The 25233-nt window shown below is 47.4% G+C and overlaps 2 protein-coding genes across 2 annotated transcripts; both read right to left on the bottom strand.

Annotated features, from left to right (window-relative positions):
• Nucleotides 1-19855: 19855 nt before the first annotated feature.
• PtA15_5A474 (uncharacterized protein) lies at nucleotides 19856-20041 on the bottom strand (the record flags this gene model as incomplete). The annotated part of the gene is made up of 1 exon (XM_053169239.1): nucleotides 19856-20041. The coding sequence occupies one exon, from the start codon at nucleotides 20039-20041 to the stop codon at nucleotides 19856-19858; it is 186 nt and encodes a 61-aa protein (XP_053020456.1).
• Nucleotides 20042-24214: 4173 nt separating this feature from the next.
• PtA15_5A473 (uncharacterized protein) lies at nucleotides 24215-24905 on the bottom strand (the record flags this gene model as incomplete). The annotated part of the gene is made up of 4 exons (XM_053169238.1): nucleotides 24215-24437; nucleotides 24525-24565; nucleotides 24671-24822; nucleotides 24899-24905. The coding sequence occupies 4 exons, from the start codon at nucleotides 24903-24905 to the stop codon at nucleotides 24215-24217; spliced, it is 423 nt and encodes a 140-aa protein (XP_053020455.1).
• Nucleotides 24906-25233: the final 328 nt, after the last annotated feature.

Raw genomic sequence — 25233 nt, 5'->3', positions numbered from 1 at the left:
CCCATCTGAAAGACATGTACGAAGGCATCCTCAGAATGCCATGGATCCGCAAACACAGACACCAAATTGACTGGACCACCCGCACTCTCCACTCTGACCACTCCAACATTGCAACTGCCTCCACAGTTTTTTCCACTCCAAAAATATCCTCAACAGAGGGCCAAGGGCCCATGATGGGGAAAGCTAGGATTTGTGAAAAGGGGGTGTGTGTGTTTTACCGCCCTTGCGATTTGAGTTAGATAGACTACCCTCATTCATACTCCCTGAAGCATCTGGCAAGCTTGTTTTTCCCGTAGATAGCACTCCGCACCCCGACTGGAATCCCGCACCTCCACAACCTGAATGGAACCCCGCCGACCCCGCCAATGATTTTGCTACCACTTCAGCGGTATCGTCCACTCCACAAACATCCTCAACAGAGGGCCAATGGACCATGATGGGGAAAGCTAGGATTTGTGACAAGGGGGTGTGTGTTTTACCGCCCCCGCAATGTGAGTCCAATAAAGTTTTTCCGCAATCATTATCTGAAGCAGCTGGCAAGCCCCTTTCTCTCCCCAAACATCATCCCGCAGAGATCAGTGCCACCCAGAAATTGTGGTTGACCTCTGCCCGACTGGCAGCAGCAGGAAAGGCCAACGTTGTAGCGCGGACCGCCAAAGAATTAGTACCATGGTGTTATCACCGGTATATCGACATGTTTTGGAAGTCTAGCGCCATGAAGCTACTACCATGGATAAAATATGACTTCTTAGTTGACCTAGTCCCTGGAGCCACACCACAAGTGAGTAGGATCATTCCGCTATCACCGGCGGAGAACCAGGCACTTGAGGCACTGATTGAGGAAGGACTGACCAGGGGAAAAATACGGAGGACCACATCCCCGTGGGTGGCCCCCGTTTTATTCACCAGAAAGAAGGAAGGAAAACTCTGCCCCTGTTTTGACTACCGGAAACTCAATGCGCTGACAGTAAAGAACCGTTATCCCCTCCCACTGACAATGGACCTGGTCAACAGCCTACTGAACGCCAACACCTTCACAAAACTGGAACTCTGCAATGCCTACGGGAACTTACGCGTGGCCAAGGGTGATGAATATAAACCGGCTTTCATCTGTAGGGTGGGGCAATTCTCTCCGCTCACCATGCCGTTTGGACCCACCAGAGCACCAGGCTACTTCCAGTACTTCATACAGGACATTCTCCTGGGGAGGATTGGAAAGGACATCACCACATACCTCAATGACATCATGGTGTATACTCATAAAGGCTCCGACCACGCGGAGGCAGTTAACGGAATCCTGGAAACCCTGAGCAAACATCAATTATGGCTGAAACCAGAGAAATGTGAATTTTCAACACTGGAGGTGGAATATCTGTAAGGACTCAGAATGAGTCCTTCACTGGATCAAGGGAGAAGGCACGGAAAGGGGCGCTGATGCCTCTCGAGGCAACTCTAGTTCACGGGGTTGGATTGCAAAAGATGACAACTAGCCAGGAGAGATGTGGGAGCAGGGATCTCTCAGTACAACTGGAACACGAGAAGAGGGAAAAGAAAGGAAACACAGAGAGGAAGTGAAAGGGGTCCTCTTACCTAGCCAGGAGAGATGTGGGAGCAGGGATCTCTGCCGGCTAGGACGTGGAAGGGAGCTCGGGTTGAAGTAGCCTGTGTCTTGTGACATCTCATTGTGAAACCTTGCGGTGCGCAGGGGCTTCACAGTCTCCCCCCCTATAAGAAATAAGGGGGGTATAGGTCGACATTTTTTGATGATGGGTGGAAAATTTTGGAGATGGTCGAGTACTGGTGAATTGGGGAGAGAATCAGGCGGAAGGAAAAAAATCGGGGAAGGGGTGTGTAGACTAGGGGAATGGGGATCGGGGACGGCAGGGTTGGCGGCGAAACGTGACACGGAATTGATGGACTTGAAGGGCGTCTGAAGGTCTATTTAAGAGTCCGGAGTGCTGTCAAGGGCGGGTTGCGTAAGCAGCGTCCAGCATGGAAACGATGCAGGGTGCGGGGGGGGACAGGTACATACTCATCCTCGGTTGGGTCATTGGAGAAAAGGTCCTCAAGAAGGGACCCGCAGCGGAATGTGATCTGGTCTTCCGGGACAAGTTTGTTGTCGCCGAGTAGGTTGGAACCTTCCGTGGTGGTCACCGCGTTGGGGTTGCCGGCCAATGCCGCCAACTCATGTTTGGTATCGATTTCGTCGAGGGGGTTGTCATAACCTAGAAGGGAGGCCTCCGCCTGGCCGTCGATTTGCGCCAAGCAAGAGGCCAAAAGTTTGTCCAAGTCAGGGGCCACTTCAGATAGTGCTGCCACTCCAGCCGGGCGACCAGTTGGTTTGCCTGCGCCACTTCGATTGGCCGCTTGGCCTCTCGTCCACGCGTTGGGCCCGATGTAGTTGGCCGGTTTGGGAGGGGTGATAAAAGAGGGGGGCACTTCTACTTGGGTTTGGTCGATTGGTCCGGGGCACGCGCCGACCGGGCTGCCGCAGTGCTTTTTGCAGAAATGGCACTTGCCGATGCTATCAAGATAGGAGTTGATGCACCAGAGGTGGTCTTCATTGATCCCTCGGCCAACCGGTCGATTATGGGGGTTAGGAGCTGTTCGTAACCGGAGTGCCAATTCTTTGATGAGACTGATGTAGAAACCACTCGTGCGGCTCTCGAATTCGCCATATTTGAAATTGGCAGACTGAAGGGCTCGGTGGTCGCTGACTTTTACCTGGAGCAAATCCTGCAGACCAAAGGTGACAGCCTCTGCAAGGGCAAAGTTGTCGAGCGTCTCTTTCTCAAAATTGAGGAGGCTTTGGAACGTCCTCGCTTGGGTGCTGAATTCCAAAAAGGTCTTGGTATCCGCCATCTTGAGCTGGTTGACGCTACGTTTGAGGTCGGTGCGCCACTCGGTTGGCAAGGAGAATTCGAAGAGGCGGGATTTGAATTCATCAGGTTTGTTGGCGAATTTCGGGGATTCATTTGCGTAAAAGGAGAGTAAATTGGTCTCGGCGATGAGCCCGCCAAGAATGAGACATTTTTCATCTGAGTGCGTGACGTCCTGTAGAGGTAGTATATGTTGGTACACCTCACACCTGTGGATATAGCTCAACGGTAGAGCAACCCAGCATGCATCGGGGAGATGCGGGTTCAATTCCCCCTGTCCGCACTATTCCTTTTACTCGCTCTACAGGTTATGAGCCCAGCGCTATAGGCAGCTGCGTACCTGGGATGAGCCTCTGGGAGGATTAGTGGGCTCTGTCACCGGTGTAGGTGTACAGGGGGTGTGTAGAGGTACTATATGTTGGTACACCTCACACCTGTGGATATAGATCAACGGTAGAGCAACCCAGCATGCATCGGGGAGATGCGGGTTCAATTCCCCCTGTCCGCACTATTCCTTTTACTCGCTCTACACGTCCTTCATCGCGTAGAAGACCTGTACGCCTTGGATCCACTTAAGAAAAGGCTCCACCTCTTGGAAGGGCCCTCTGAACAAGGGTCCGTCTGAGACGCGGAATCGTTGAAGATCAATGCGGCCTGAGGCTAGTCGGGGGGTCAAGCCGGCTTCCAACTTGATGGGCTCGAGTGCAGCAAAGCGGGCGGCGGTAGCTTCTCTGTCCAACCAAGCTTGGTCTTGCGCTGCTTTAATGTCCGCTCGGGCTTGTTTCTGGACCGCAAGCATGTTCGCAGTCGCCTGGGCTTGGGCATCTTGAGCGGCTCTCTGGGCATCCTGGACTTGTTTTTGGGTTGCCAAGAGTTGTTTCGCCGTGTTCTGCTGGATGACCATGATGGCCTTGATCAGATCAGAGTGCGACATGTCAGCTGGGTCTTCAGTGTTTCCAGAGGAACCTTGTCCGCTTTGCATCTTTGAACGGAACAGAGGTGGTTCGTCGAGGGAAGGGAGAGCTGGGGCCGATGGTCCAATGTCGTCGACTAGAGGGGATGGAGTAGGGACTGGAATCGTTTGTGCTACAGCTAGTGTGGCTGCTAGACGGGCTTTACAACGGATATCACAGGCGAGCTTTTCGGGGTCGTTGAATGGGATGAGAGGGTCTGTGTTGAATTTACGGGTGCTCATACGACCGTGTTATCGCAAGTGGGATATTGAGAAGAAGAGCCAATGGCAAAGGGGAAAGACTTGGGGAAAAAAAGGGAGTTTTCAAGGGAGGCGTCTGGAAGGCAAAGACATCAAGAACTTTCAAGGGAGTCGTTTGGACGGTACGGTCGCGAAGAGCTTTCAAGGGCGGAGCGAGTATGCAACCATTGCCAAAAAAATTCTGGGCTTTGGTTGAATCGTGTTTGTATCGATTCGGGGTGAACTAGAAAAAAAAAGTGTAAGGACTCAGAATGAGTCCTTCACTGGATCAAGGGAGAAGGCACGGAAAGGGGCGCTGATGCCTCTTGAGGCAACTCTAGTTCACGGGGTTGGATTGCAAAAGATGACAACTAGCCGGGAGAGATGTGGGAGCAGGGACCTCTCAGGACAACTGGAACACAAGAAGAGGGAAAAGAAAGGAAAAACGGAGAGGAAGTGAAAGGGGTCCTCTTACCTAGCCGGGAGAGATGTGGGAGCAGGGATCTCTGCCGGCTAGGACGTGGAAGGGAGCTCGGGTTGAAGTAGCCTGTGTCTTGTGACATCTCATTGTGAAACCTCGCGGTGCGCGGGGGCTTCACAATATGTTGGACTATTAATTGCATGTAACCGGATTAGAATGGACCCTGCAAAGGTGAAGGCAGTAACAGAGTGGCCTGCGCCGCGGAAAGTTACATAGCTCCAACTTTTACAGCCGTTTCATTGACCACTTCTCGTGGAAGACCAGACCTCTGCATGACCTGACTAAGGGCCCGTTCGGCCGCGCGGGGGCCAAAATCTCAATCTTGCAAGATCAGAATGTGCCCATGGGCAGATTCTGATCTCGCCCAATGACAGCCAGGCAGCCAAACATTCCTGGAATCTGGATCTGTGACACTGAGATCCAGATTCTACTGATCAAGGGTGTTTGGCTGCACAACTAGATTATATGCATGTACACCGGCCCCCTCTCACTGTAAGGGTCGGGAGACCCTTCACTGTTTGGAGGCAGAGGGACAAGGCAGTGAAGCCTTGGAGCGGTTCTAGAAACAATCTTGGGGCTTTATTTCATAGACCTAGCTCAGTGAGAGAGGGATCAGTCCGGGGTCTCTCTACATACAAGATGGATCATAGAGGAAGGAGGAGGAAAGTAAATGAGAAGCTTACCTAGCTCAGTGAGAGAGGGATCAGTCCGGGGTCTCTGCTGAGCTAGGTGGGGAGCGGGGAAGTGCAGACTATATAGCTAAGAGTGAAATATAAGCTGATGTAATCAAGGGATAGTCCCGTGTAACCTTGTGAAACCCAAGGGAAGTGCAGGGCTTCACACTCACCCTCTTGATGGCCGGCCGAACAGGTCATCTTCACCAGAGATTCCACAAATCCCTGGGTTTTTTTTTCAGCATTTCTGTGTTGTAGATTTCGAGGTACCAAAATGAACCTTAAGTTCTGGAGCTCTTGCGCTCGACTACTCCTAACCCAGCCCCTTTTATATTCCTCCTTACCATTGTTCTACCGCCGCACTCAACAACGCCTCCACATCTTTTGTTCTGAGACCTTGTTCTCATTCCGCTCCCGCTTCCTTTTCCGCAACAAAACCTTGCCGCCTCAAAGTTAAACCTCTACCAATCAACTGTCTGCCTCACCCGACAAAAAAAACCCAATATCAACCTTCTGTTTACCCTCTGACTACCTCTTTCTTTTCTTATCCATTCCTTTGCCTATCTCGTCAAACACGGCCATGATATATCTTAATACATTTCTATACCCGATGCTGACACCCAGATCCTCTCTCATTCCCGCCGCAACGCGGCAAGAATGGTGAAGCAATTCCTATATCCGGACATTGCCTCACCCAATGTGAGCTGACTTTGCTGCCGACTCGACACGCTTCAATCACGAAAAATTGCTCGTTTAACAGTTGAGGCAACTCTCGGTCACTTGCAAATTCAGGACATTGCATAGATTGTGAAAGGACCAGGGAAATTATATCTCATGTTGCGCTTCCTATCTCGTCGCTTTGCCCATTGGCATAACTTGACGAGTCCTTTACCGGAATCAGTTCATGCTGTGTCTATTGGTCTTTGGCACTTCTCAGATCAGGTCATCTTTGTAACGGGAGTCGGTATCCATGTTATTCCTTATCGGTCTTTCCACTGGTTCAAGTCCTGACCGTTGCAACTTCAGAAAACTATTCGGGCACTGCCCCAAAATATGCCATCTTCCGGATCAAGGCCAACTTTCAGTCAAAATTCCGAATCTATTGACAAGGCTGGCTGCCGGACCCGACCATTGGCGCAGTCTTACATCATGTTTAGTTCTTGCAATGGCCAATTTACAACTCAAACACCGTAATGGCACGGCCGGATCCGTGATTTCATCAACATTAGAATATTGCCTTTTCCCACAACCTTGAATACATAAATGACAGATTCTCCCTACATAATCTTCTGATTCAGTCCTATCACATTACCTCGACCACAAATCCCAATCCCCACTTCACTCCCAACAATTTCCGCCAATTTTCTCAAAATCTGAGTGTTATATTCTTGATATTTTCCGTATCCTTTATAACATCAGACTACATTGTCCTCTTCAAACACTATCCTCTTCCATCAATAATCTTTAAAAATTCCTCGTGTTGGCCCTGATACTGGTCTCGCAGCCTCGTCCTCTCAGTCAAATACCAAGAGTGCACTGCTTGCTTCAATGCCAGGGGAATTACCGCAATATCTCAGAACTTACTCCGACATCTGTACTTCTTGTGGCGCGATCCATTGGAGATTCGAGAGAACCGGGGCAGATCAGTTTTCTCCCCGGGTTGCCTTCTCATCCTGCTGCCAAAAAGGGGCTGTTCGGATCCCCATCACCTATAGTGGAAATCGATACCCTGAATTTCTTCGTCAATTACTTTTAGGCCAGGACCCAGGTTCGTCTGAATTGGATTGCCCTGCTTACATTGACTAATTCTCCGATTTCAGTTTCTAAAAAATTTCAGAAACATATCCGGAACTATAACAACGCAATGGCTCTTGCCTCTCTTGGAGCACAAGTGGACCATAACGTTCAGGGCCCTGGAGGCGTATTCACTTTCAAAGTCGGCGGAGCCCTCTTCCATAATCTTCCTGAAGATCGTCCTGCAAATCAACATGACACAAATTTTTCTCAAATTTATGTCATCGGGGGCAATGACCTTGCGGAAGCTGCGCTACGGGGGCATAAATCTGGCGCCGACATCAACAAATTACTATTGTTTAGAATTCAAACCTTCCTGACCAATCATAATTCCTATGCAAAGTTTTATCACACTGTCAATGAGGAGCTCAAGAAAAATCCCTCTGCGACATTTGTGCTTCGTGCTTTGAACGATCCAAGTCTCTATCGAAACACATACAACCAGCCAAGAGTTGAAGAGGTCGCTATGATCCTTGAGACTGACGATCCGAATAGAATTGGTCCACGGGATGTTGCAATTCGCAGCCATGGCGGTGGTATTGTGCAAGTAACTGACTTGTTCCCCGGGTACTTGTCCCTACGCTTTCCCATTTTTTTCCCTCTGGGGGAGCAGGGTTGAATTCCTGATCTCAAGATGGCGACGCAAAAAGGTATTGTCTGCCATTTGCTGTAACATTACAACATACCACTCCTGTCCTAGAAGTACTGACTCTTTTCCCTGCTCAGAACATGGCATTACCCAAAGTGCTTGGTATTCCCATATGATTTTCGAGCGTGTTGACAAATTCTCAGCTATTCCGAACGGCAAATCCCTCTTCCAAGTGCTCTTAGTCAAAAGGTACATCTGCGTTGAAAGATCCCGCCTTGACTTTTTGCGCCAAAATTGAGAAAATTGGAGCAACTGAAAGCGTTTTTTCTTTATTTTAATCATCTGTATTTACATATAGTTTGTTAAGATGAAATAAAGAAAAAGTGTTTGTTCTATTTACCTGAAAGCAGCACGAGTGGGTGCTATAGCTTTTAGGGTTCTGTCTACTAAGTTGCTTGGTCTGAGCTAACGAGTTTCTGGAGTTTATGGTGAGATGCAAGGTGAGAAGGCGTGCCTGTGTAGTACACCTTTGTTAGCTTCTCCTCTCACTCTATATCTCTGGTCTAGGTTTGGTTTCTGAGCTTACCGACGCAGGAGCCAGTTATTCAAATAACTTGGTCTTATCCTTTCCGTACGGGTGCGCGGCGTTTTGATCTGCTTGTCGAACAGAGTTTGAATCAAGTCAGCTGTCTAGGTTTTATCCTTTCCTGGGTCGCAGGGATTGGACTACTCACCGGTTACGGCGCTGGCCGTTATCCTATCGAGTAGGAGGGCGGGGTTCTGATTGCCGAGACGGTCTGCAAGGGATCTACAAGAATAAAGTTGGTCAGCTTAACTGATCCATAACTTTGTCTCTCCACGAGCACGTACCCGGAGGCTGAGTCTAATCTTCCTTTCCCCGGTGCGGTTGCCGTTACGGTTTCCGTATCTGCAAGAGATCAAGCGGGGCTTGTCAGCTTGAGATTGGGTTAGGTCTGGGTCTGGACTGCTCGAGGGGTCTTACCTCTTTGCGCAGCTGGGTTTGGGGCTTTGGTTAACCGCGCGAGCTTCCTTTGCGGTTGCTGCGGGTATTCTGGGCTTAACCGCGCTGTCTTCCCTGACGGGAGCTGCGGGTGGTCTGGTCTGGTATTCCTACAAAAATCAGAAACAAATCAAGCCGACTTGTACCGTGGTGCGGAAAAAGCTTTGCACAACAAGACTGATGTACAGGGTCGTCGCGTTATTTTTCCCTCCACATTTCCTGGCTCACCCCAAAACATGATCCAATTATATCAAGACGTGATGTCCTTAGTTCGTGAATTTGGCCGCCCTTCTGATCTGTTCATAACCATGACCGCGAACCCAAAGTGGAAAGAAGTCATCAAGGCGTTGGCACCACATCAAATCCTGAGCGATCGACCCGACCTCATTGCAAGGGTCTTTCATGGTGAACTGCAATTGCTACTTGATGAAATTGTGAAGCGGAGTCGCTTAGGACGTGTGACTGCATACGTCTACACTGTTGAATTCCAAAAGCGGGTTCTTCCCCATGCCCACATTATGATCATGTTACATCCTGGCGACATTCCTAGGACCACTGCCCAAATCGATGCCTTAGTTACTGCCAAAATTCCGGATCCCATTGAAGAACCAGCCCTATACAAGGTAGTGAAACAAAACATGCTTCACGGCCCTTGTGGCATGAAATCAAACTGCTGGAGAAGCGAAAACTGCAAGTATAACTATCCAAAAGAATTTTGACCTTTGACAGAAATTACCGATGATGCATATCCCGAGTATCAGCGTCGCAACGATGGTCGCACTATTCACAAAATTGGTCAGGACTTCTCAAATGCTCACGTTGTGCCCTACAATAAGTTACATCATCTAAGACACTGTCTTGGTCCCATTTCATCACATCTCATCGGTCAATCGGCAAACAACTCCATTTCCTAACATACCTTGGTTTAGGGTTCCAGTCCTATGTTTTTAAACTATTCCAACATCCTTAGCTTTGATACTCAATCGATGTTTTGTGATGTTCCAGTATATTATATCTTGTAGAAACTCTTAGATGTGTGTAATTGTATTTCATTATTGGAATTGTTATATAACAAACCCCATCAGTCTTATTCTGGGACAATATGATTTGCTAAGCCAAATAGCAAATAACATTTAAATTTAATTCAACTTGTTGTGTATTATTACCAGTTTTGGTACAGCTGGTTGTTGTTCAGGGTGAAAGGAGCAGGGTATGGCCTTGTGTAGGATTTGAACCTGAACAATGTTCACTACACCTGTCCATCAAAAATATTTCCGTGGCGCAGCCACGATTTCCCTAGTAGAGAGGAATACACATCCTCTTGATGGCTGATTGAACCGGCCATCAAGAGGAGGACACACACTCTCGATGGCAGAGGAGGACACATCCTCTCAATGGCCGGTTGAACCAGTCATCGAGAGGAATACACCTGTCAATAGCCGATTGAACCGGCCATCGAGAGGAGTGCACACCCTCTCAATGGCTGATTGAATTCCGGCCGTCGAGAGGATGTGTATTCCTCTTGATGACCGGTTCAACAGGCCATCAAGAGGGTGTGCACTCCTCTCGATGGCCGGTTTGATCGGCTATCAAGAGGTGTATTCCTCTCAATGACCAGTTCAACCGGCCATCGAGAGGGTGTGTCCTCCTCTTGATGGCCGGTTTGATTGGCTATTGAGAGGTGTATTCCTCTCGATGACCAGTTCAACCGGCCATCGAGAGGGTGAGTCCTCCTCTCGATGGCCGGTTCAATCAGCCATCAAGAGGAGGTGGTGACATGATACATAGTTGCCCGTTCCAAAGTGCTTGTCAAGGGCCTGCTTGCAGTGAATCGAGTTAGGCTGGGAGGTGTGTTGACTGAGGATCATCCAGACCAAGCCGTTGGCCATCAAGGTGAGAGGGGTTGTAGGGTGTAGTACATATTGTGGTGGGTGTTTTTGAAGTCCCTTGTGAGTGTCAAGAGAGAGTGAGCAAGCGTTGAGATTCTGTTTCAGGTCTTGAGATTCAGCAAAATAGCTGTATCTCAGTGCAATCTCTCTTTGGTGGCTGGCAAGATCGCCAATCAGAGATTTTTCCCAGATATTTGGGCAGCTGAACGGTTTTTTGGAATCTCACAAAAATCTCATTTGACAAGATTCTGAATCTCGTCAGAATCTCACTTTTGCGGGGGACCGCGAGTTCAGATTGAGATTCTGCCGCGCGGCCAAACGGGCCCTGAGGAAAAAACTCTGTTCGTGTGGGACAACAAATGCAACTCTGTGTTTGAATTTCTGAAGACCGCATTCACCTCTGCTCCAATACTCAAGATTGCGGACCCGTAAAGGCCATTTATCCTGGAATGTGACTACTCGGACTTTGCTCTTGGAGCAGTCCTGTCTCAATTTTGCAACAAATACAAAGAGCTCCACCCTGTTGCCTACTTATCCCAATCATTGGTGCAGGCGGAGAAGAATTATGAGATTTTCAACAAGGAACTGCTGGCCATTGTAGCCGCTTTCAAAGAGTGGCGGCAGTAAACCACCATTTTCTGCACACGGACCACCAGAGCTTGGAAAGCTTCATGACCACAAAGGAGCTCACCCGGAGACAGGCGCAGTGGGCAGAGACCATGGGCTGTTTTGATTTTGAAATCATATTCCGGCCGGGCCGCCAAGCCACCAAACCTGATGCACTTTCCAGAAGACCGGACCTTGCCCCCGCCCCTGGTGAAAAGCTGACCTTTGGACAGCTGCTGAAGCCAAGCAACATCATGGAGTGGACGTTTGCGGAGATATTGGAATTCAAAACCTGGTTTGAGGACAATTCCGTTGACTTGGAGGACGTGGTGCACTGGTTTGAGGTCAATGTACTGGGGATGGACGCGGAGCACAAAGCAGAGGATGAACTGGTAATTTTGGATGCAGATATCATCACAAGAATCAGGGAATTGACCCCACTTGACGCCCAACTGACCAGATGGATAGAATCTTTGAGAAAACCCCGCAGGAAACCTGAACAGGTATGTGGAGGCAGATGGCATCTTGTATGACAAAGGGCAGATAGTGGTACCAGAGGACCTGGAATTGTAGACAGAAATATTGAAAATACAACACAACAGCAAAGCGGCGTGCCACCCAGGCCGATCCCGCACCCTTTCCCTGGTCCGACAAAGTTTTTTGTGGAACAGGCAGAAGAAATTTGTCAATCAATATGTGGACGGATGTGACTCTTGCCAACGGGTTAAAGCCTCAACACAATGGCCTTTTGGGACACCAGAGCTGCTTTCAATTCCAGCGGGGAAGTGGATAGAAATCAGCTACGATTTAATCACAGACCTCCCTGAATCCCGCTCATGCAATAGCATACTGACCATTATTGACCGCCTGACAAAGATGGTGCACTGTATTCCCTGCAGAAAGTCCATGAATGCGGAGCGACTGGCGGACCTGATGGCAGAGCATGTTTGGAAACTACACGGAACTCCAAATACTATTGTCTCCAACCAAGGAAGTGTTTTTATCTCCCAAATCACCTGTGAGTTGAACAACCAATTACTCGGCATCCGCCTCCACCCCTCAACGGCCTACCACCCACGGACCAATGGGCAGTCGGAGATTGGAAACAAGGCAGTGAAACAATACCTCTGCCACTTTGTGTGCTACCAACAGGCCAATTCGGCCCTGCTCCTTGCAACAGCAGAGTTTGTCTACAACAACAACAACCACACATTGACTGGGGTGTCACCGTTTAAGGCAAACTATGGATTCAACCCTTTGTACAGCAGAGCAGTGTGTACCAGCCATAGTGGAACAACTCTGCCAGCTTGTGGAGGTGCAGGACAAGCTCAAACACTGCCTAGAATCAGTGCAAGAGACCATGAAAAGCCAGTTTGACAGAGGAGTGCGGGACACACCGGAATGGAACAGCGGATACAAGGTTTGGCTAGATGGACACAATATTTTAACAACCCGCCCCAGCTCCAAATTGGAACACTGCTGGCTAGGACCATTCCCAATAGCTACAAGAATTTTGAACTCCGCTTACAAACTGACCCTTCCGCTCTCCATGCAGGGAGTCCACCCAGTTTTCCATGTATCAGTACTCTGCAAACACAAACCAGACAAAATTGCCCACCAAGAGCGGCAGACCCTGGAACTGGTGACAGTTGACGGAGGAGACAAGTGGGAGGTCGACGGCATACTGGACAGTCGGCGGAGAGGGCAGACAACTCAATACCTTGTCAGCTGGCGCGGATTTGGACCGGCGTAGAATTCATGGGAACCGGAGGCAAACCTGAAGAACAGGGGAGACCTATTGGCGGAGTTCAACTCAAAGTTTCCAGAGGTGGCGGCCAGGAATTGGAAGACATGGAGAAGAAAGTGAGAGGGCAAGATTTTTCCCACTGGGTTTTTTAATGCTGCCCAGGGACAGAATGCAGAGCCAAAAGAGGAGGAATTTTTTTATATTGCAAATTAATTAACACAAAAAAGGGGGCGGCTTGGGCATTAAATGGGGAATAATTTTATGAGCCATAGCACGGGATCCGCAGCGCAGACTCACATGTACGTAGATTACACGTACATGTCACAAACCATGCTCAAGGTTCAAGAGCCTGGAGATCCAAGCCTCTTCCTCATCTTGGATCCAGAACCCTTAGAACCCCAGACCCCAGACCCCAGACTCCATCTTCCTCTCCACAGAACAGACCATAACACTGATCTTGTTGGAATATATCCTTCAAGCTCCATTTTAGTGGCAAAGCTATATGATATAATGTCCAAAAATCACCAGTAAGACCAACTCTGTGTTTAGCTCAGTGGTATAAGAGCAGCTCTCATGAATGTATAAGTTCATGCGTTCAAATCCCAAAACGCACAATTCTTTTCACCTGAGTAATTTCAACAGATCTTATGTGTTGAGATTGATCAGATCTCCTACACAGATGATTAAGATGGACTAAGGGTAAAACTCACATCAGGAGAATTCAGTCATGATTTCATCCAATAAGAAAACTAAAAATTCATCATACTTCCAACAGGTCTCATGTAGAGATGCAACGAGTAGACCTAGGTACCCGTGGCGGGTCCGGGTACCGCCGGTCTTTTTTGCCCAAAACTGACACCCGTACCCGGACCCGGACACGCCTGGGTGCCCAGGGGCGGGTACCCGGGTACTTGTCACAGGTACCCGCGGGTACCTCCCATTAACAATAGACTAATGGCCGTTCATTTCATGGACACTATGGTAACTACTCTTCTACTACAACTACTTCCTTGAACTTTCTCTTCTTCTTCACCATTCTAGCATCCCTGACCCCTTCGTTCCACCGATTCAGTACCCCAGATGGTATTTTACCATTCTTAGAATAAAACGCTACCGTCATTCCTCTGCTCACCAATACCCCACTAAGCCGGTGCATCTTTGCCGTGACGTAGCTTTGACCAAAACTAAACGCTCGCTCCACGTCAACTGATGTAGCTAAATGAAACAGACGGTTGGAGTGAGTGAGCAAAAAATAAAAAAAGAGAATTTTGAAAGAAAAAAAAGGCCGACCAGGAAAGCTCAATATATCCAGAGCCATATTCACAAGCCCTCCATATTCGTTTCCTCTCACCTTCTGCTTTAGCACCACTCCACAGCATCGACTGGATTCAATTCATCCAAGATGATGTCACCTGAGAGCCAAACATCTATTGGGTCCGATGGTGAATTAACCGCACGCGCGGCCAATGCTGCCCCAAGTTGAGAAATGAAACCCGTTTGAGGCTGAAAAGGGAGTCAGCCCCATGTAGCCCACAAGCAAAGAAATTGGCTTACTTTAGCTTTAGAAGCCTCTGGTCTTGAGGATGTATCTTCTTCCGGTTTATACTTGCTAACCCACATCTCTTGAGTAAGCCTGATTGCCTTGTCAATCCATTCTTGGGTCCATCCTGCAACTTTAAAATATTGATCCTTAAATGAGGGATGTAGGACTGAGGGAAATAGCATGAGTTTGAGAATCACCCCTAATAGAAATACAAGCTTTCAAAGTCACTTACTCATCGCAATTCGGTACAACGGGGAGCAGTCAGTTAAGGTGTAGTACTTATTTGTAAGCTTTAAACCTGCCCGGCAAGCATTCCTCAAAGCGGGGGGGAACACCTTGTCAGATATGATGGTCGACATATGCTCGGTAATCTGATTGATAAACACCACGACATGTGATAATCGAGCCGAACCTCCAGTTGATACTTGAAGCGTTATATCAAGAAAGAGCTGTAGGACAGCTGACAGGTCTTTGGCTAACTTGACGTCGGTGTTGTTGATTTGGGACACTCTAGGGATACCATCTAAGTTCACTAAAACCTGTAACTCATGGAACTTTGGTTCAAGGGTTTCCCCCCATCAAAACCAAAAAATCCATGAGTTTTAACTCAGTAGGGCTGGCGCGAATCCCGCTAACCAGTACCCTAAGCCCCCATTGCCTTTGACACTCCCCTGTGGCTTTAAAGTGCCTAGGTGGGGGAGCGTGGGGAGAAAATTTTGGTCAAAATGGAGGCCCTATTTATATTCTTTTCTACTGGAAGGTCTTCCTTCCAGTTGGTAGGGTTTATAGCCCTTTTGACCGGAAGGGACTCCTTCCAGTCAAAGAGGCTGTAGAGCCCCTTCGACCGGAAGGGATTCCTTCCAGTCGAAGAGGCTGTAGAGCCCCTTCGACCGGAAAGAATTCCTTCCAGTCGAAGAGGCTGTAGAGCCCCTTCGACCGGAAGGAATTCCTTCCAGTTGAAGAGGCTGTAGAGCCCCTTCGACCGGAAGGGAATCCTTCCAGTCGAAGAGGCTGCAGAGCCCCTTCGACCGGAAGGGAATCCTTCCAGTCGAAGAGGCAGACCCCTTCGACCGGAAGGAATTCCTTCCAGTTGAAGAGGCTGTAGAGCCCCTTCGACCGGAAGGGAATCCTTCCAGTCGAAGAGGCTGCAGAGCCCCTTCGACCGGAAGGGAATCCTTCCAGTCGAAGAGGCTGCAGAGCCCCTTCGACCGGAAGGGAATCCTTCCAGTCGAAGAGGCTGCAGAGCCTCCTTGACCGGAAGGGGATCCTTCCAGTCGATCCCTTCCAGTCGAAGAGGCTGCAGACCCCTTTGACCAGAAGGTAGTCCTTCCAGTCGAAGAGGCTGTAGAGCCCCTTCGACCGGAAGGGAATCCTTCCAGTCGAAGAGGCTGCGGACCCCTTCGACCGGAAGGGAATCCTTCCAGTCGAAGGCTGCAGAGCCCCTTCGACTGGAAGGGAATCCTAGAGGCTGCAGACCCCTTCGACCAGAAGGGAATCCTTCCAGTCGAAGAGGCTGTAGAGCTCAACCTTACTGGCTGGTGAAAATTCATTGAGAGCAAGTTTGCACTAGTCAACAAGGTTGGCAGCCTCCTTTTAAATAAATCCATTTAATTTTGGTGGACAGAGAGGCCTCCAGTCAATCACCTTTACCTCTCTTGTTCCAGCTTTCCAGCCCTGACTTGTGTCACTAATCCAACAAGGACCAGTTTAAGAGGTCAACATGATCTGTCATAAAAGGGGGAAGAGGTGGTATTTCTAACTGTTTCCCGGACCAGAATCTCAAGCCTTTTGGATCTTTGACCGGAAGGGAATGAACAACTCAGGAATAGGGCTTCATATAATTCCATTTTGTCAAGAAAATCAGTGTGCAATCAGCCACTTGACACCTTGGACAACTAGATCCTGGTGCTCCTCCAGGACATATTCAACATAAATTATTTCATATTCTAAGCTCCTTGATGGGAAATGAGAGTTCTTTTAGACACAATTTACACTTTTTTTACTTTCTTTCAGAAGCAATGTCATTGTATAGGGCTTTGCCAGTAGATCTTGCTGGATCAGTGGGTGGATCACTGGGAATTTCTGGAGCTTTCCTGCTCAAATAGAGCTCGGCCTTCTCTCCTCCCTAGATAACAAAAAGTATTTCAGCTTTCAGAAAGAATAAGATTTAAGGGACAATGTATTGAACAAAATTCACTTGCATTGTAGGTGGTTTCTTGAAGCAAAGGTCCACTGACTTCATCTGTGTCTGGATGAAAATTTACATCTGGGTAAGTTTCAATTTTATTGGAGTAATCAAAAAAATGCTGATCCGGTGACTTTCCAGGTTAATTCAGGTATTTTCAGTAACCCGCCAAACTACAACAATGGGAATCCTTGTGATTTAAACCTATTTCTAGATTCTTCTTGCAAACCCTTTATTGAGCTGATTCACTCATGTTAAAATTGTACAACCTTTTCCTCCACTCACACAATATTATACATTTCCTCAACACTGATTCATTGGTTATTTCAAAATCATCTGATGTCCCCAAATAAAATGGTTTCACTTATTACATCATATTTTTTCAGTGGCTGTGAGGGAGACTTCAAAATAGTGTCTGAATTAAACCTGATCTTAATTCACAGTCTGAGACGAGCAGCGGCGAAGCCGCCCTAAAAGTCTAGTACTTTTTATCTCGCTGCCATTCAGAACTGAAGAGTGTAAGGTCAGAAAAAGAACTTGCAGATGTATATAAACTTGTTGCCTTACATCGCAGAGTGACACCTAAAGATCCCATTGAGCTGCAACAGGGTTGAATTCCACCTCGTACTGACATCTTGTTCGATATTGTGAGGTTTTCCGCACGAGTTCTCCTCACACAATTCGACAAACAGCGCTTTTGAGTTGGGGGATTTGTTAAGTTTTCGCGCTATCATTCGGAACTGAGATATACACACAAATTAGTGTCAAACAATGAATGGTAAAAGCGATTGGATGTTACTGACCTTTGAGAGTGTTTGCTGACAGATCTTTGAGGTGTATCAATCATCCTCATCCTCCTCACTTAGATCATCGATGTCGTTCAAGTCCAAATCCACCTGGTCCGCGGCTTTTTCCACAAACCTATGTTCATCTTCTGGGCTTCCTTCTTCGCCTCCTGAGTCAGATAGGTCTTGGCCTCTGGGGTAACTGAGGGACAGAGAAAAAAATTCAGCCAAACAATGGAAATTGAAAGATAGAAAAAAACTTACAGCTGAATCTGCTTGTCAGAATCTTCTTCTGTTTCATCCAAGTCATTGTCGGAGACATCAGACACAACTTCGCGTTGATCGTCCAGCTCTCCTGTCCCGTGGCTCTTGCGCTTCTTGGGTCTGAATTGTCGTAGAATCGCTTTGACTATTAGGTTCAGTACGTGTGCAAAACAGCGGATCCAATGGGCCTCCCCCTTGAAGTTTGGCCACTTGAGTTTTTTTAATTATTTGATCATCACCATGTTGTTAGAAGCATTATCCAAAACTATACCATTTATCTGGATTATATAAATCAGTCAGTTTCAATCAATGTAAAGTAGTACCAATGGAAATAACATACCTTGTTTTGAATCTCGAACTTTTCAACTATTAATTGGAGCGTTTCTGCCAAGTATTCCCCGGTGTGGCTGTGAGATAACTTGACGAAGTCAAGGGGCAGCGCTTCAAAGTTGTGATTCCCGCCATCCCGAATGCGAAGTCGGTATATGACTACTCCTAGAATATCGTAGCCATTTGGTGATTGCCAAGCGTCCACTCCAAGATAGAGCGCTCCAGTACGACTCTGAAGATTACAAAGACAGTAAGAAAAATAAAAGTAAGGTTAGCAAAAAAGAATGAACCAATATGAGAGATCAGGGATGATTAACCTTCATTTCCAATCTCAAGTTTTCTTGAATGGCCGTGTATAGTTGATGTATTGCCTTGGAGAGCAATTGCCGGTTAGGTAGGTTCTTGAGGACTGTTGGGTGTAAGAGAGTCTTCAAGCTCGGATCTTCAAAAACAGAAAACGGACGTGCCGACTCCGCACACCAAATAGCACACATTTGTGTGACCTATTGAGGAGTGGGACAAACTTGTCATTATCTGTGGTGAGGGAAAATCAGAGAGAAATCTTACCTCACGCGAGTCAATCTCGCCAGTTCCCGTGATGCCAAGGGATGCAAGGCTGTGACTTCCACCACCCTCGCTATGGCGCTTGATGCAAGCGGCTGCATGTTTGAGGAGGTTGCTGCACGATGAGTCGGTTGTTGGCCAATTGATTTCTGTTCCACACGTCTTACACGGATATGCGATCATTCGGCGACCATTCTTATTGAGCTGTAGTCACTGCAAGAAAAACTCTAGAAACTGCTTGCAGTTGAGATGCAGCAAGCTTGAATCAAGCCTCAGATCAAGCTGGAGTCAAGCACCCAGATTCCATGCTGGTGCACCTTCAGTGTGCACCTTGTTCAGCATGTCAATGCTTAACATGCTGTAGTGCTCATGCAGTAGGCTGAGACAAATGTTCAACCTTGCAAATGAGCATCCCCCTGAGCACCCTTTTATTTGATTTTAGAAAACACCCCATGTACCATTGAATCCAGCTAGAATAACATAAAAAGGTTATTTACACATGAAAGGGATATGTACATATGAGAGTAATATGTACGCATGAAAGGGGAATGTGAGAAGGTGTATTAACACATAAAAGGGATATTTACACATGATGAAAGGGATATGTATGCATGAAAGTGGTATGTATTCATGAAAGGGGTATGTATTCATGGGGGTATGTATGCATGAAAGGGGTATGTATGCATGAAAGGGGTATGTATGCATGAAAGGGGTATGTGCAGTAAGGGGTATTTGCACATGAAAGGGATGTGTAAACATCAAAGGGGTATATAAACCTGAATGATGAAAGGGTTGAAAAGGACGTAAAAAACTCAAAGGGGACATGTAAACATGAAAGGGTCATGAAAGCATGATGAAAGGGGTATGTACACATTGTTAAAGGGATACATGCGCATGAAAGGGATACACACACATGAAAGTGATACACACACATGAAAGGGGTATGTACACATTATGAAAGGGGTGAATACATAAAAAAGGGATATGTGCACATAGGGGAATTTGCACAGGTATCAAATCACTATTTTGGAGCCTGTACTCATTTTTTTGTACCTTAGACTCACTCTTGCATAAATTATGCAATGTGCATGGAAATTGAATCAACCAGTGCTTGATTCTTGCATGATGCACAGCTTGCCTTGAGCTCTTGCATCTCAACTGCAAGCAGTTTCTAGAGTTTTTCTTGCAGTGAGTGATAGCTCAGGTGTGTCGTAAGATGCGTAACTAGAACTCACGGCTGTCTTGGCAATCCTTTGGGCTTGAACTGCGATGTTTGGAATGTCAGCAGGGTGGAATAGGACATCTAAACAAATCATGAGTAGGGCTTACTTAGTTCTTCTTGATCTGTCATTGGCCTTGTGATCTGGCTTCCACTTTCATCCTCCTTGACAGAATCCTGGGGGACTTGACTTGGTTGTTGATCATCTGGAGTGGCTGAAGGGGCAGAACTGGGGAGAGGGGAGGCTGTTCGGGCCTTCTTGGGCGGACGGCGAGGCATTGAGGGCAAGAGCTGGGTTGGATGTCGGTGATTCTGGATATGTATCCGGTCTTGGACTTGGATGGAGGATATGTGATCCCCCAACACCCCGTGACCCTCCCTCCCCTCCTCCACCGGGGCGGGTGGGTGCACGGCGGGTACCCGCGGTATACCCGGGTATCCACAAAAAAACACATGAAAAACGGGCACCCGGACCCGTACTTGGCACCCGCGGCGGCGGTACCCGCCACCCTGATGAGTACCCGCCGGCGGGTGCCGGGTACCCGCGACGGGTACCCGTTTTGCATCTCTAGTCTCATGATGAGTTATGCATGAGTATAAACATGAGTTGCAGTTTAAATTAGCACTGGCATACAACAGAAATCAGACAACTTGTCGGACAGGTCACAGAATTATGGCCTGGCACTCTCCAGATCCCCCCCTGGTGTGAGCAGCTCAAGTCCATTGTTGGAGAGGATATTTTCTTGGTGAATATTGATTATGGACCAGAGGCAGGACTAATCAAGCTAGTTTTCAGCTCCAATTTCCATGCTGTAGGTGTGGTTCTTACTCAGGCTGTGTGGTGTTCATACCAGTGCCAAGTCAGGATTATGAATGCTTCAAGATGGATTCCAAGATGCAGAAGGTGGAGCAGGATATTCAATGTTACACCTGAAGTTTGAGTTGTGGGTTGGTTTGCAAGGTCCACTGTAGGCAGAGTTCAATATTCAATGTTTGGTCCAATTAATGGCCAATGTTTCCTGATCTGATTTTGCTCCACTCCAGATCAATTTTTTTCTTTGACTCCCACAGTTATTTTCTTTCTTTTGTGTGCAGTTTTAAGCATTGAATTGACACATTTCATCAGTTCATTGCATTAGGGAAAGCAGAGGGAAGGGAAGGAATGTATGCACAAAAAGAGCTCCATGGACTGTCAACTGACCCACTGATGAGATGCCCTCAAAGGTCTTGTGATATGGTGATCTGATATCTAGATCAAATTCACATAACAACTCATGCAGGCTTCAGAGTTGGTGGGTTTTTTGGCAGGTCACCTTGGCATGCATACTGATTTGGCGCAGACCTGCCTGGCAATTTGCCCAATTATAATTTGGGAACTCTAGGTTTTGTGGTATTCCAGGATCTGCCCAAAAAATTGTGTCCAAGGTTTTTGAAAAAGACAATAATGAGAAAATAAACTTGATGAATCCCAAACAGTTGCCAAAATTTGAACAACTCCCCAAACCTGTGTAACCAAAAAGATGGTTCCGTGGGACATTATGAGGTGGCTGGGATCAGTCTGTGTAACATCAACCAACTGTGGGGTTGTCAGCCAAAATTTGGTAGTGGTTTTTCCAACCCTCTAATTTTACTGTTACCTTTGAAAATGGATTTAGAAACATGAGCTAACCTGCCAACCAAGTTCAGCTTTACCTACAGACATGGTGGATCCAGCAGTTTCTTGCAGATTAAAATCTACTACAACTGTGGCAACCTTTATGAAACGGGCTGTCAATGTCATATTACATAATGATCAATACTAGAAAAGTTGGAACATACATTGAAAGACTTTCCTTCAATCTGTGGACCTACATTGAAAGACTTTCCTTCAATCTGGGAACCCCTTCCAGGCCTAGATCTGAGCCAAATTTTGCAGGGGAATCTAGGGTTTGGGACTCTGGGAGTATGGTTGTTGGTGCCACTTTTGAAAAAGTGCGCGCCAGCCGGCACCCAAAAATGCCAGAAGTTGGCGCCTTTGGCTGTGGGCGCCGAGGGGCGCCGGGGCGTTTTTTCTTGGTAAAATCTTAAAATGGCTGGTTTTTTGCAGTTTTCATACTTGGATTCTTCTTTTCTTTTTTTATCGAGCTAGTATACCTTGAAGATGTAGTTCTATTTGAGCCATCATTTTCAATGTGTTTGGAAAAATTCAAGTTTGAGTTTTGGTCTTCATTGCGGCCATCATTGAAAACAGTCCCAAAACTCCAGCAACACAAGGAACAATCTGCAGGAGACCAATAGCAAGTTTGTTCAGCAATTCTGAATCTAGCCTGTGAGCCAGTTCTGTAGTAGGTTATTAGAGGTATGTGAGTTGAAATGATAAAGCAAATTGTAGTAGCAATCAATAGCATCTTTAAGAAAAGGGCTATCAGTGATTAAGATCCCATCATTGATGGCCCTGGGACTTGACAACTTGATCCAATCCGTTTTTCAACAAGTGATACTCTTTCCCAGCACTTGGTGTGAAGATTTAATCTGTATTGCTGTGAAATTAAGAACCAGACTGAAAGAAACAAGATTAGAAGATGAGGAGAAATAGAACAGAGAAAAAGAAAAATAAGAAATAACAATTACCACCACAAGTTTCATACAATGCCGAGACAACCAGAGAACAGAAGACAGGATAGGACAAATGGGGAACAAGGACACTATAGATAATAAAGGAAAGGAACCAAGAAAGAGATTAGTCGAGGGAGAAGGAGGACCGAGAGAATCTCCTTCTTTTCTCACCAAATTGGAGAGAGGAGCCGATCTGAGGATTGACAATTAGCCCGAGCAAAGTCAAGAAGGAGTATCGGTGTTCGAGCGAAGTCAAAGGAGTTGAGGAGTTTAGAATCTTGAGCGAAGTCGAGATCAATTGATGAATGTCTTGAGCGAGGTCGAGACGGAGGGAAAGGTCGAAGGTGATGGATAGAGATCAGGAAAGGGAAGGAGGAGTGAGGTTGGACCGCGGGATTGAGTGAGCGTAATGATTTCAAATTCTACTCAGCCCTTTCACGAGGCTGTCACGGCGAAAACTCAACACTTGGCCTTCCTAGGTGCGCCAACCCCCACTTTTGAGAAAAAGTGCGCGCCTGGGTGTGCGGGTGCGGGGCGGGCGCACCTAGGCTTGCCATGAGGGGTGGCGCCAACAACCATATCTGGGAGCCTCCCAGATCGCTACCTGATTCAAAATTAACTAATTCCCTCTCTCGCCTGAGGCTTTGCCGGAGGGACTTGTACATTTCTCGCATGAGAGATCCGGATAATTGACCACGCTCATGGTTATATTCCTCATTACTCCGTCATTTCTCAATCCTTCCTCACAAGACCCATTTTTTCTGAATGGAATTGCTCTCAACATAATTAACATGTACTTTATATTCCTTGTATCTAGTTCATGTATCTTTAAAATAAATATTTTGAAAAACAGAATAAAAATCAAAATAATTGTGATGTCAAGCACATCACTCCATTTCATTCTTGATTCATTTACTATTTCCATAGTGCACTGATCCAACTGCATTGGGACCCAATCCAAGCTGAGAATTGGTGGGAAAAAATAGAAACACATACTTATATCATGTAGCGAATTGACCTCAAGATGAATGCGCACAGACGGTTATTTTCTGATCCGGTGGAAAGTCCAAGAATTTTGAGGAAACTAGAGGCCAAGGCGGCTGCGCCGCTGCAGATTACAGATCCCCAACTCCACTCTTCATTCAGCAGCAGTAGTTCATGTGTTCACGTGATCAATAAAACCAAGCTAAATATTGTTGATGTGGTCATTCAAAACACCTATCCATAGTTCTTTCTGGCTTTGCTGCTTCTCTTTGAATTTTTGAACTATGAGTTCCAAGATGATTGAAGTTCTTATCCTCCAACCCATAACTGCCACTCCCCCCCTCTCTCACTGACCAGTCAAAATTCAATTGTGGCAAACAACTAAATCAAGATATAAAAATTAAGTATTTATATCAAAAAGCCCTATCCCAGTGAGGTTTTAGGCCTCAAAATAAAAAGGGAGGGATAGATGTACAACCATGACTGTGCTTAAAACACAACACAAAACAGACCAGAAAAATGATGCACAGATAACATAGAGAGGAAGGGCAGAAGAAGGGAGGATCAAAATGTAGCCATGTACAGACCTTGTTTCAACTTCCAAGTGGCAAGGGCTTGGAAGAGTCATTCCTGCAGCCTTGAAGCCAACCATGCAGGCGGTGCAGCGCACAGGCTGTTGGGAGTTTTGAGGGAAAAATACTTGGAATTGTGGACTACAATAAATCTGTGCTCATCCTTTCCAGCAAACAGGTCGGACTCCTCAATGATAAATCCCACCAAGTCCCAACAAACAATGAGCTTGTATAAGGAAAACAGTGGGCAGATAGGGGGATCTTTTTTATCAGACTTACAAAAACCAGTTTGCAGGGCATATCAGCAAGCCTCAGGCAGGACTCCCATTAGTTCTTCTAGTTGGAGCTCATTGCTCGAGCATAGGCGCTGGAATTGGAGTTGACTGCCGATGTTGCTGTCGCCGGTGGACCCCAAGCGTTGTGTGGCGTCGGCAACGGATGGACTCGTGTCCCGCAGCGTGACAGGCTGTTGGATTGAGCTGTGGTTGACATTGGCAACGGGTGGCGACCAAGCAACAAGTAGGCTCTTTCGTAGTCGGCAAGGTTTTCAATACGAGCTTGGATTGTTTTCTCCGTGCGAGTCAAGAGTGTTTGAGAAAAGGAGAGTCTACAAGTTTTTCTGATTCCAGTCGAGGTTCTTGACCAGCTGGTCCTACATGTGAGAAGGCAGGGCGCCGGATTGTCAGGTGAACAGCAACAAAAGATGAAAGAAAGATGCGAGCAAGAGTGAGAGAACAACAACAATGACTCTGCCGACGTGTTGCAACACAATCTCCTCAAGCTGGAACCATACAAGATCCTCGCCTAGCGCATCGTTGGAGGTTGGAGCCATGGTGGGCAAGGCGGACGGTGTAATTTTTTTTTGATGATGGGTTGGTGGCGGGCTGGTTGGACAGGAGGGGTTAGAGGCTGTCAAGTAGTTTGGGTTCGGGGTAGGTCAGTGTGGGTCGTCGGAGGTGCGGTGACGGGAGAGTAGATTGCGTACGTTCCATGGTCAGAGAGCGTGCGGTGTTGGAGTGCTTGAGTGATAGGAGGGGGTGAGCAGGGTCGGTGGAGCGTGGCGGTGGCGGGAGGGGGTTACATCTTGTGTCTGAGGTATGGTGAGACAGGTCCGGTAGATGGGGCTTGGTGAGGCGATGCTCAGACATAAGGAGAGGGGTTTGGGCGCCAAGGGCCGTGTGTGTGGCTGCGGTCGCGGGGTCTGGTGACCCTGGTGACGAGGGGGTGGGGCGGCTGGGGCTGAATGGTTCTTGGGGGTTAGAACAACGGTGGGTGAGGTGTATGGTTAATTTTTTTTGGTGATGCATTGGTGGCAGGCTG

The sequence above is a fragment of the Puccinia triticina genome, chromosome 5A (genome assembly GCF_026914185.1).
Source record: "Puccinia triticina chromosome 5A, complete sequence".
Lineage (NCBI taxonomy): Eukaryota > Fungi > Basidiomycota > Pucciniomycetes > Pucciniales > Pucciniaceae > Puccinia > Puccinia triticina.
Note: the sequence above shows the minus strand (reverse complement) of the source record. Positions and strands in the feature narration are given on the sequence as shown.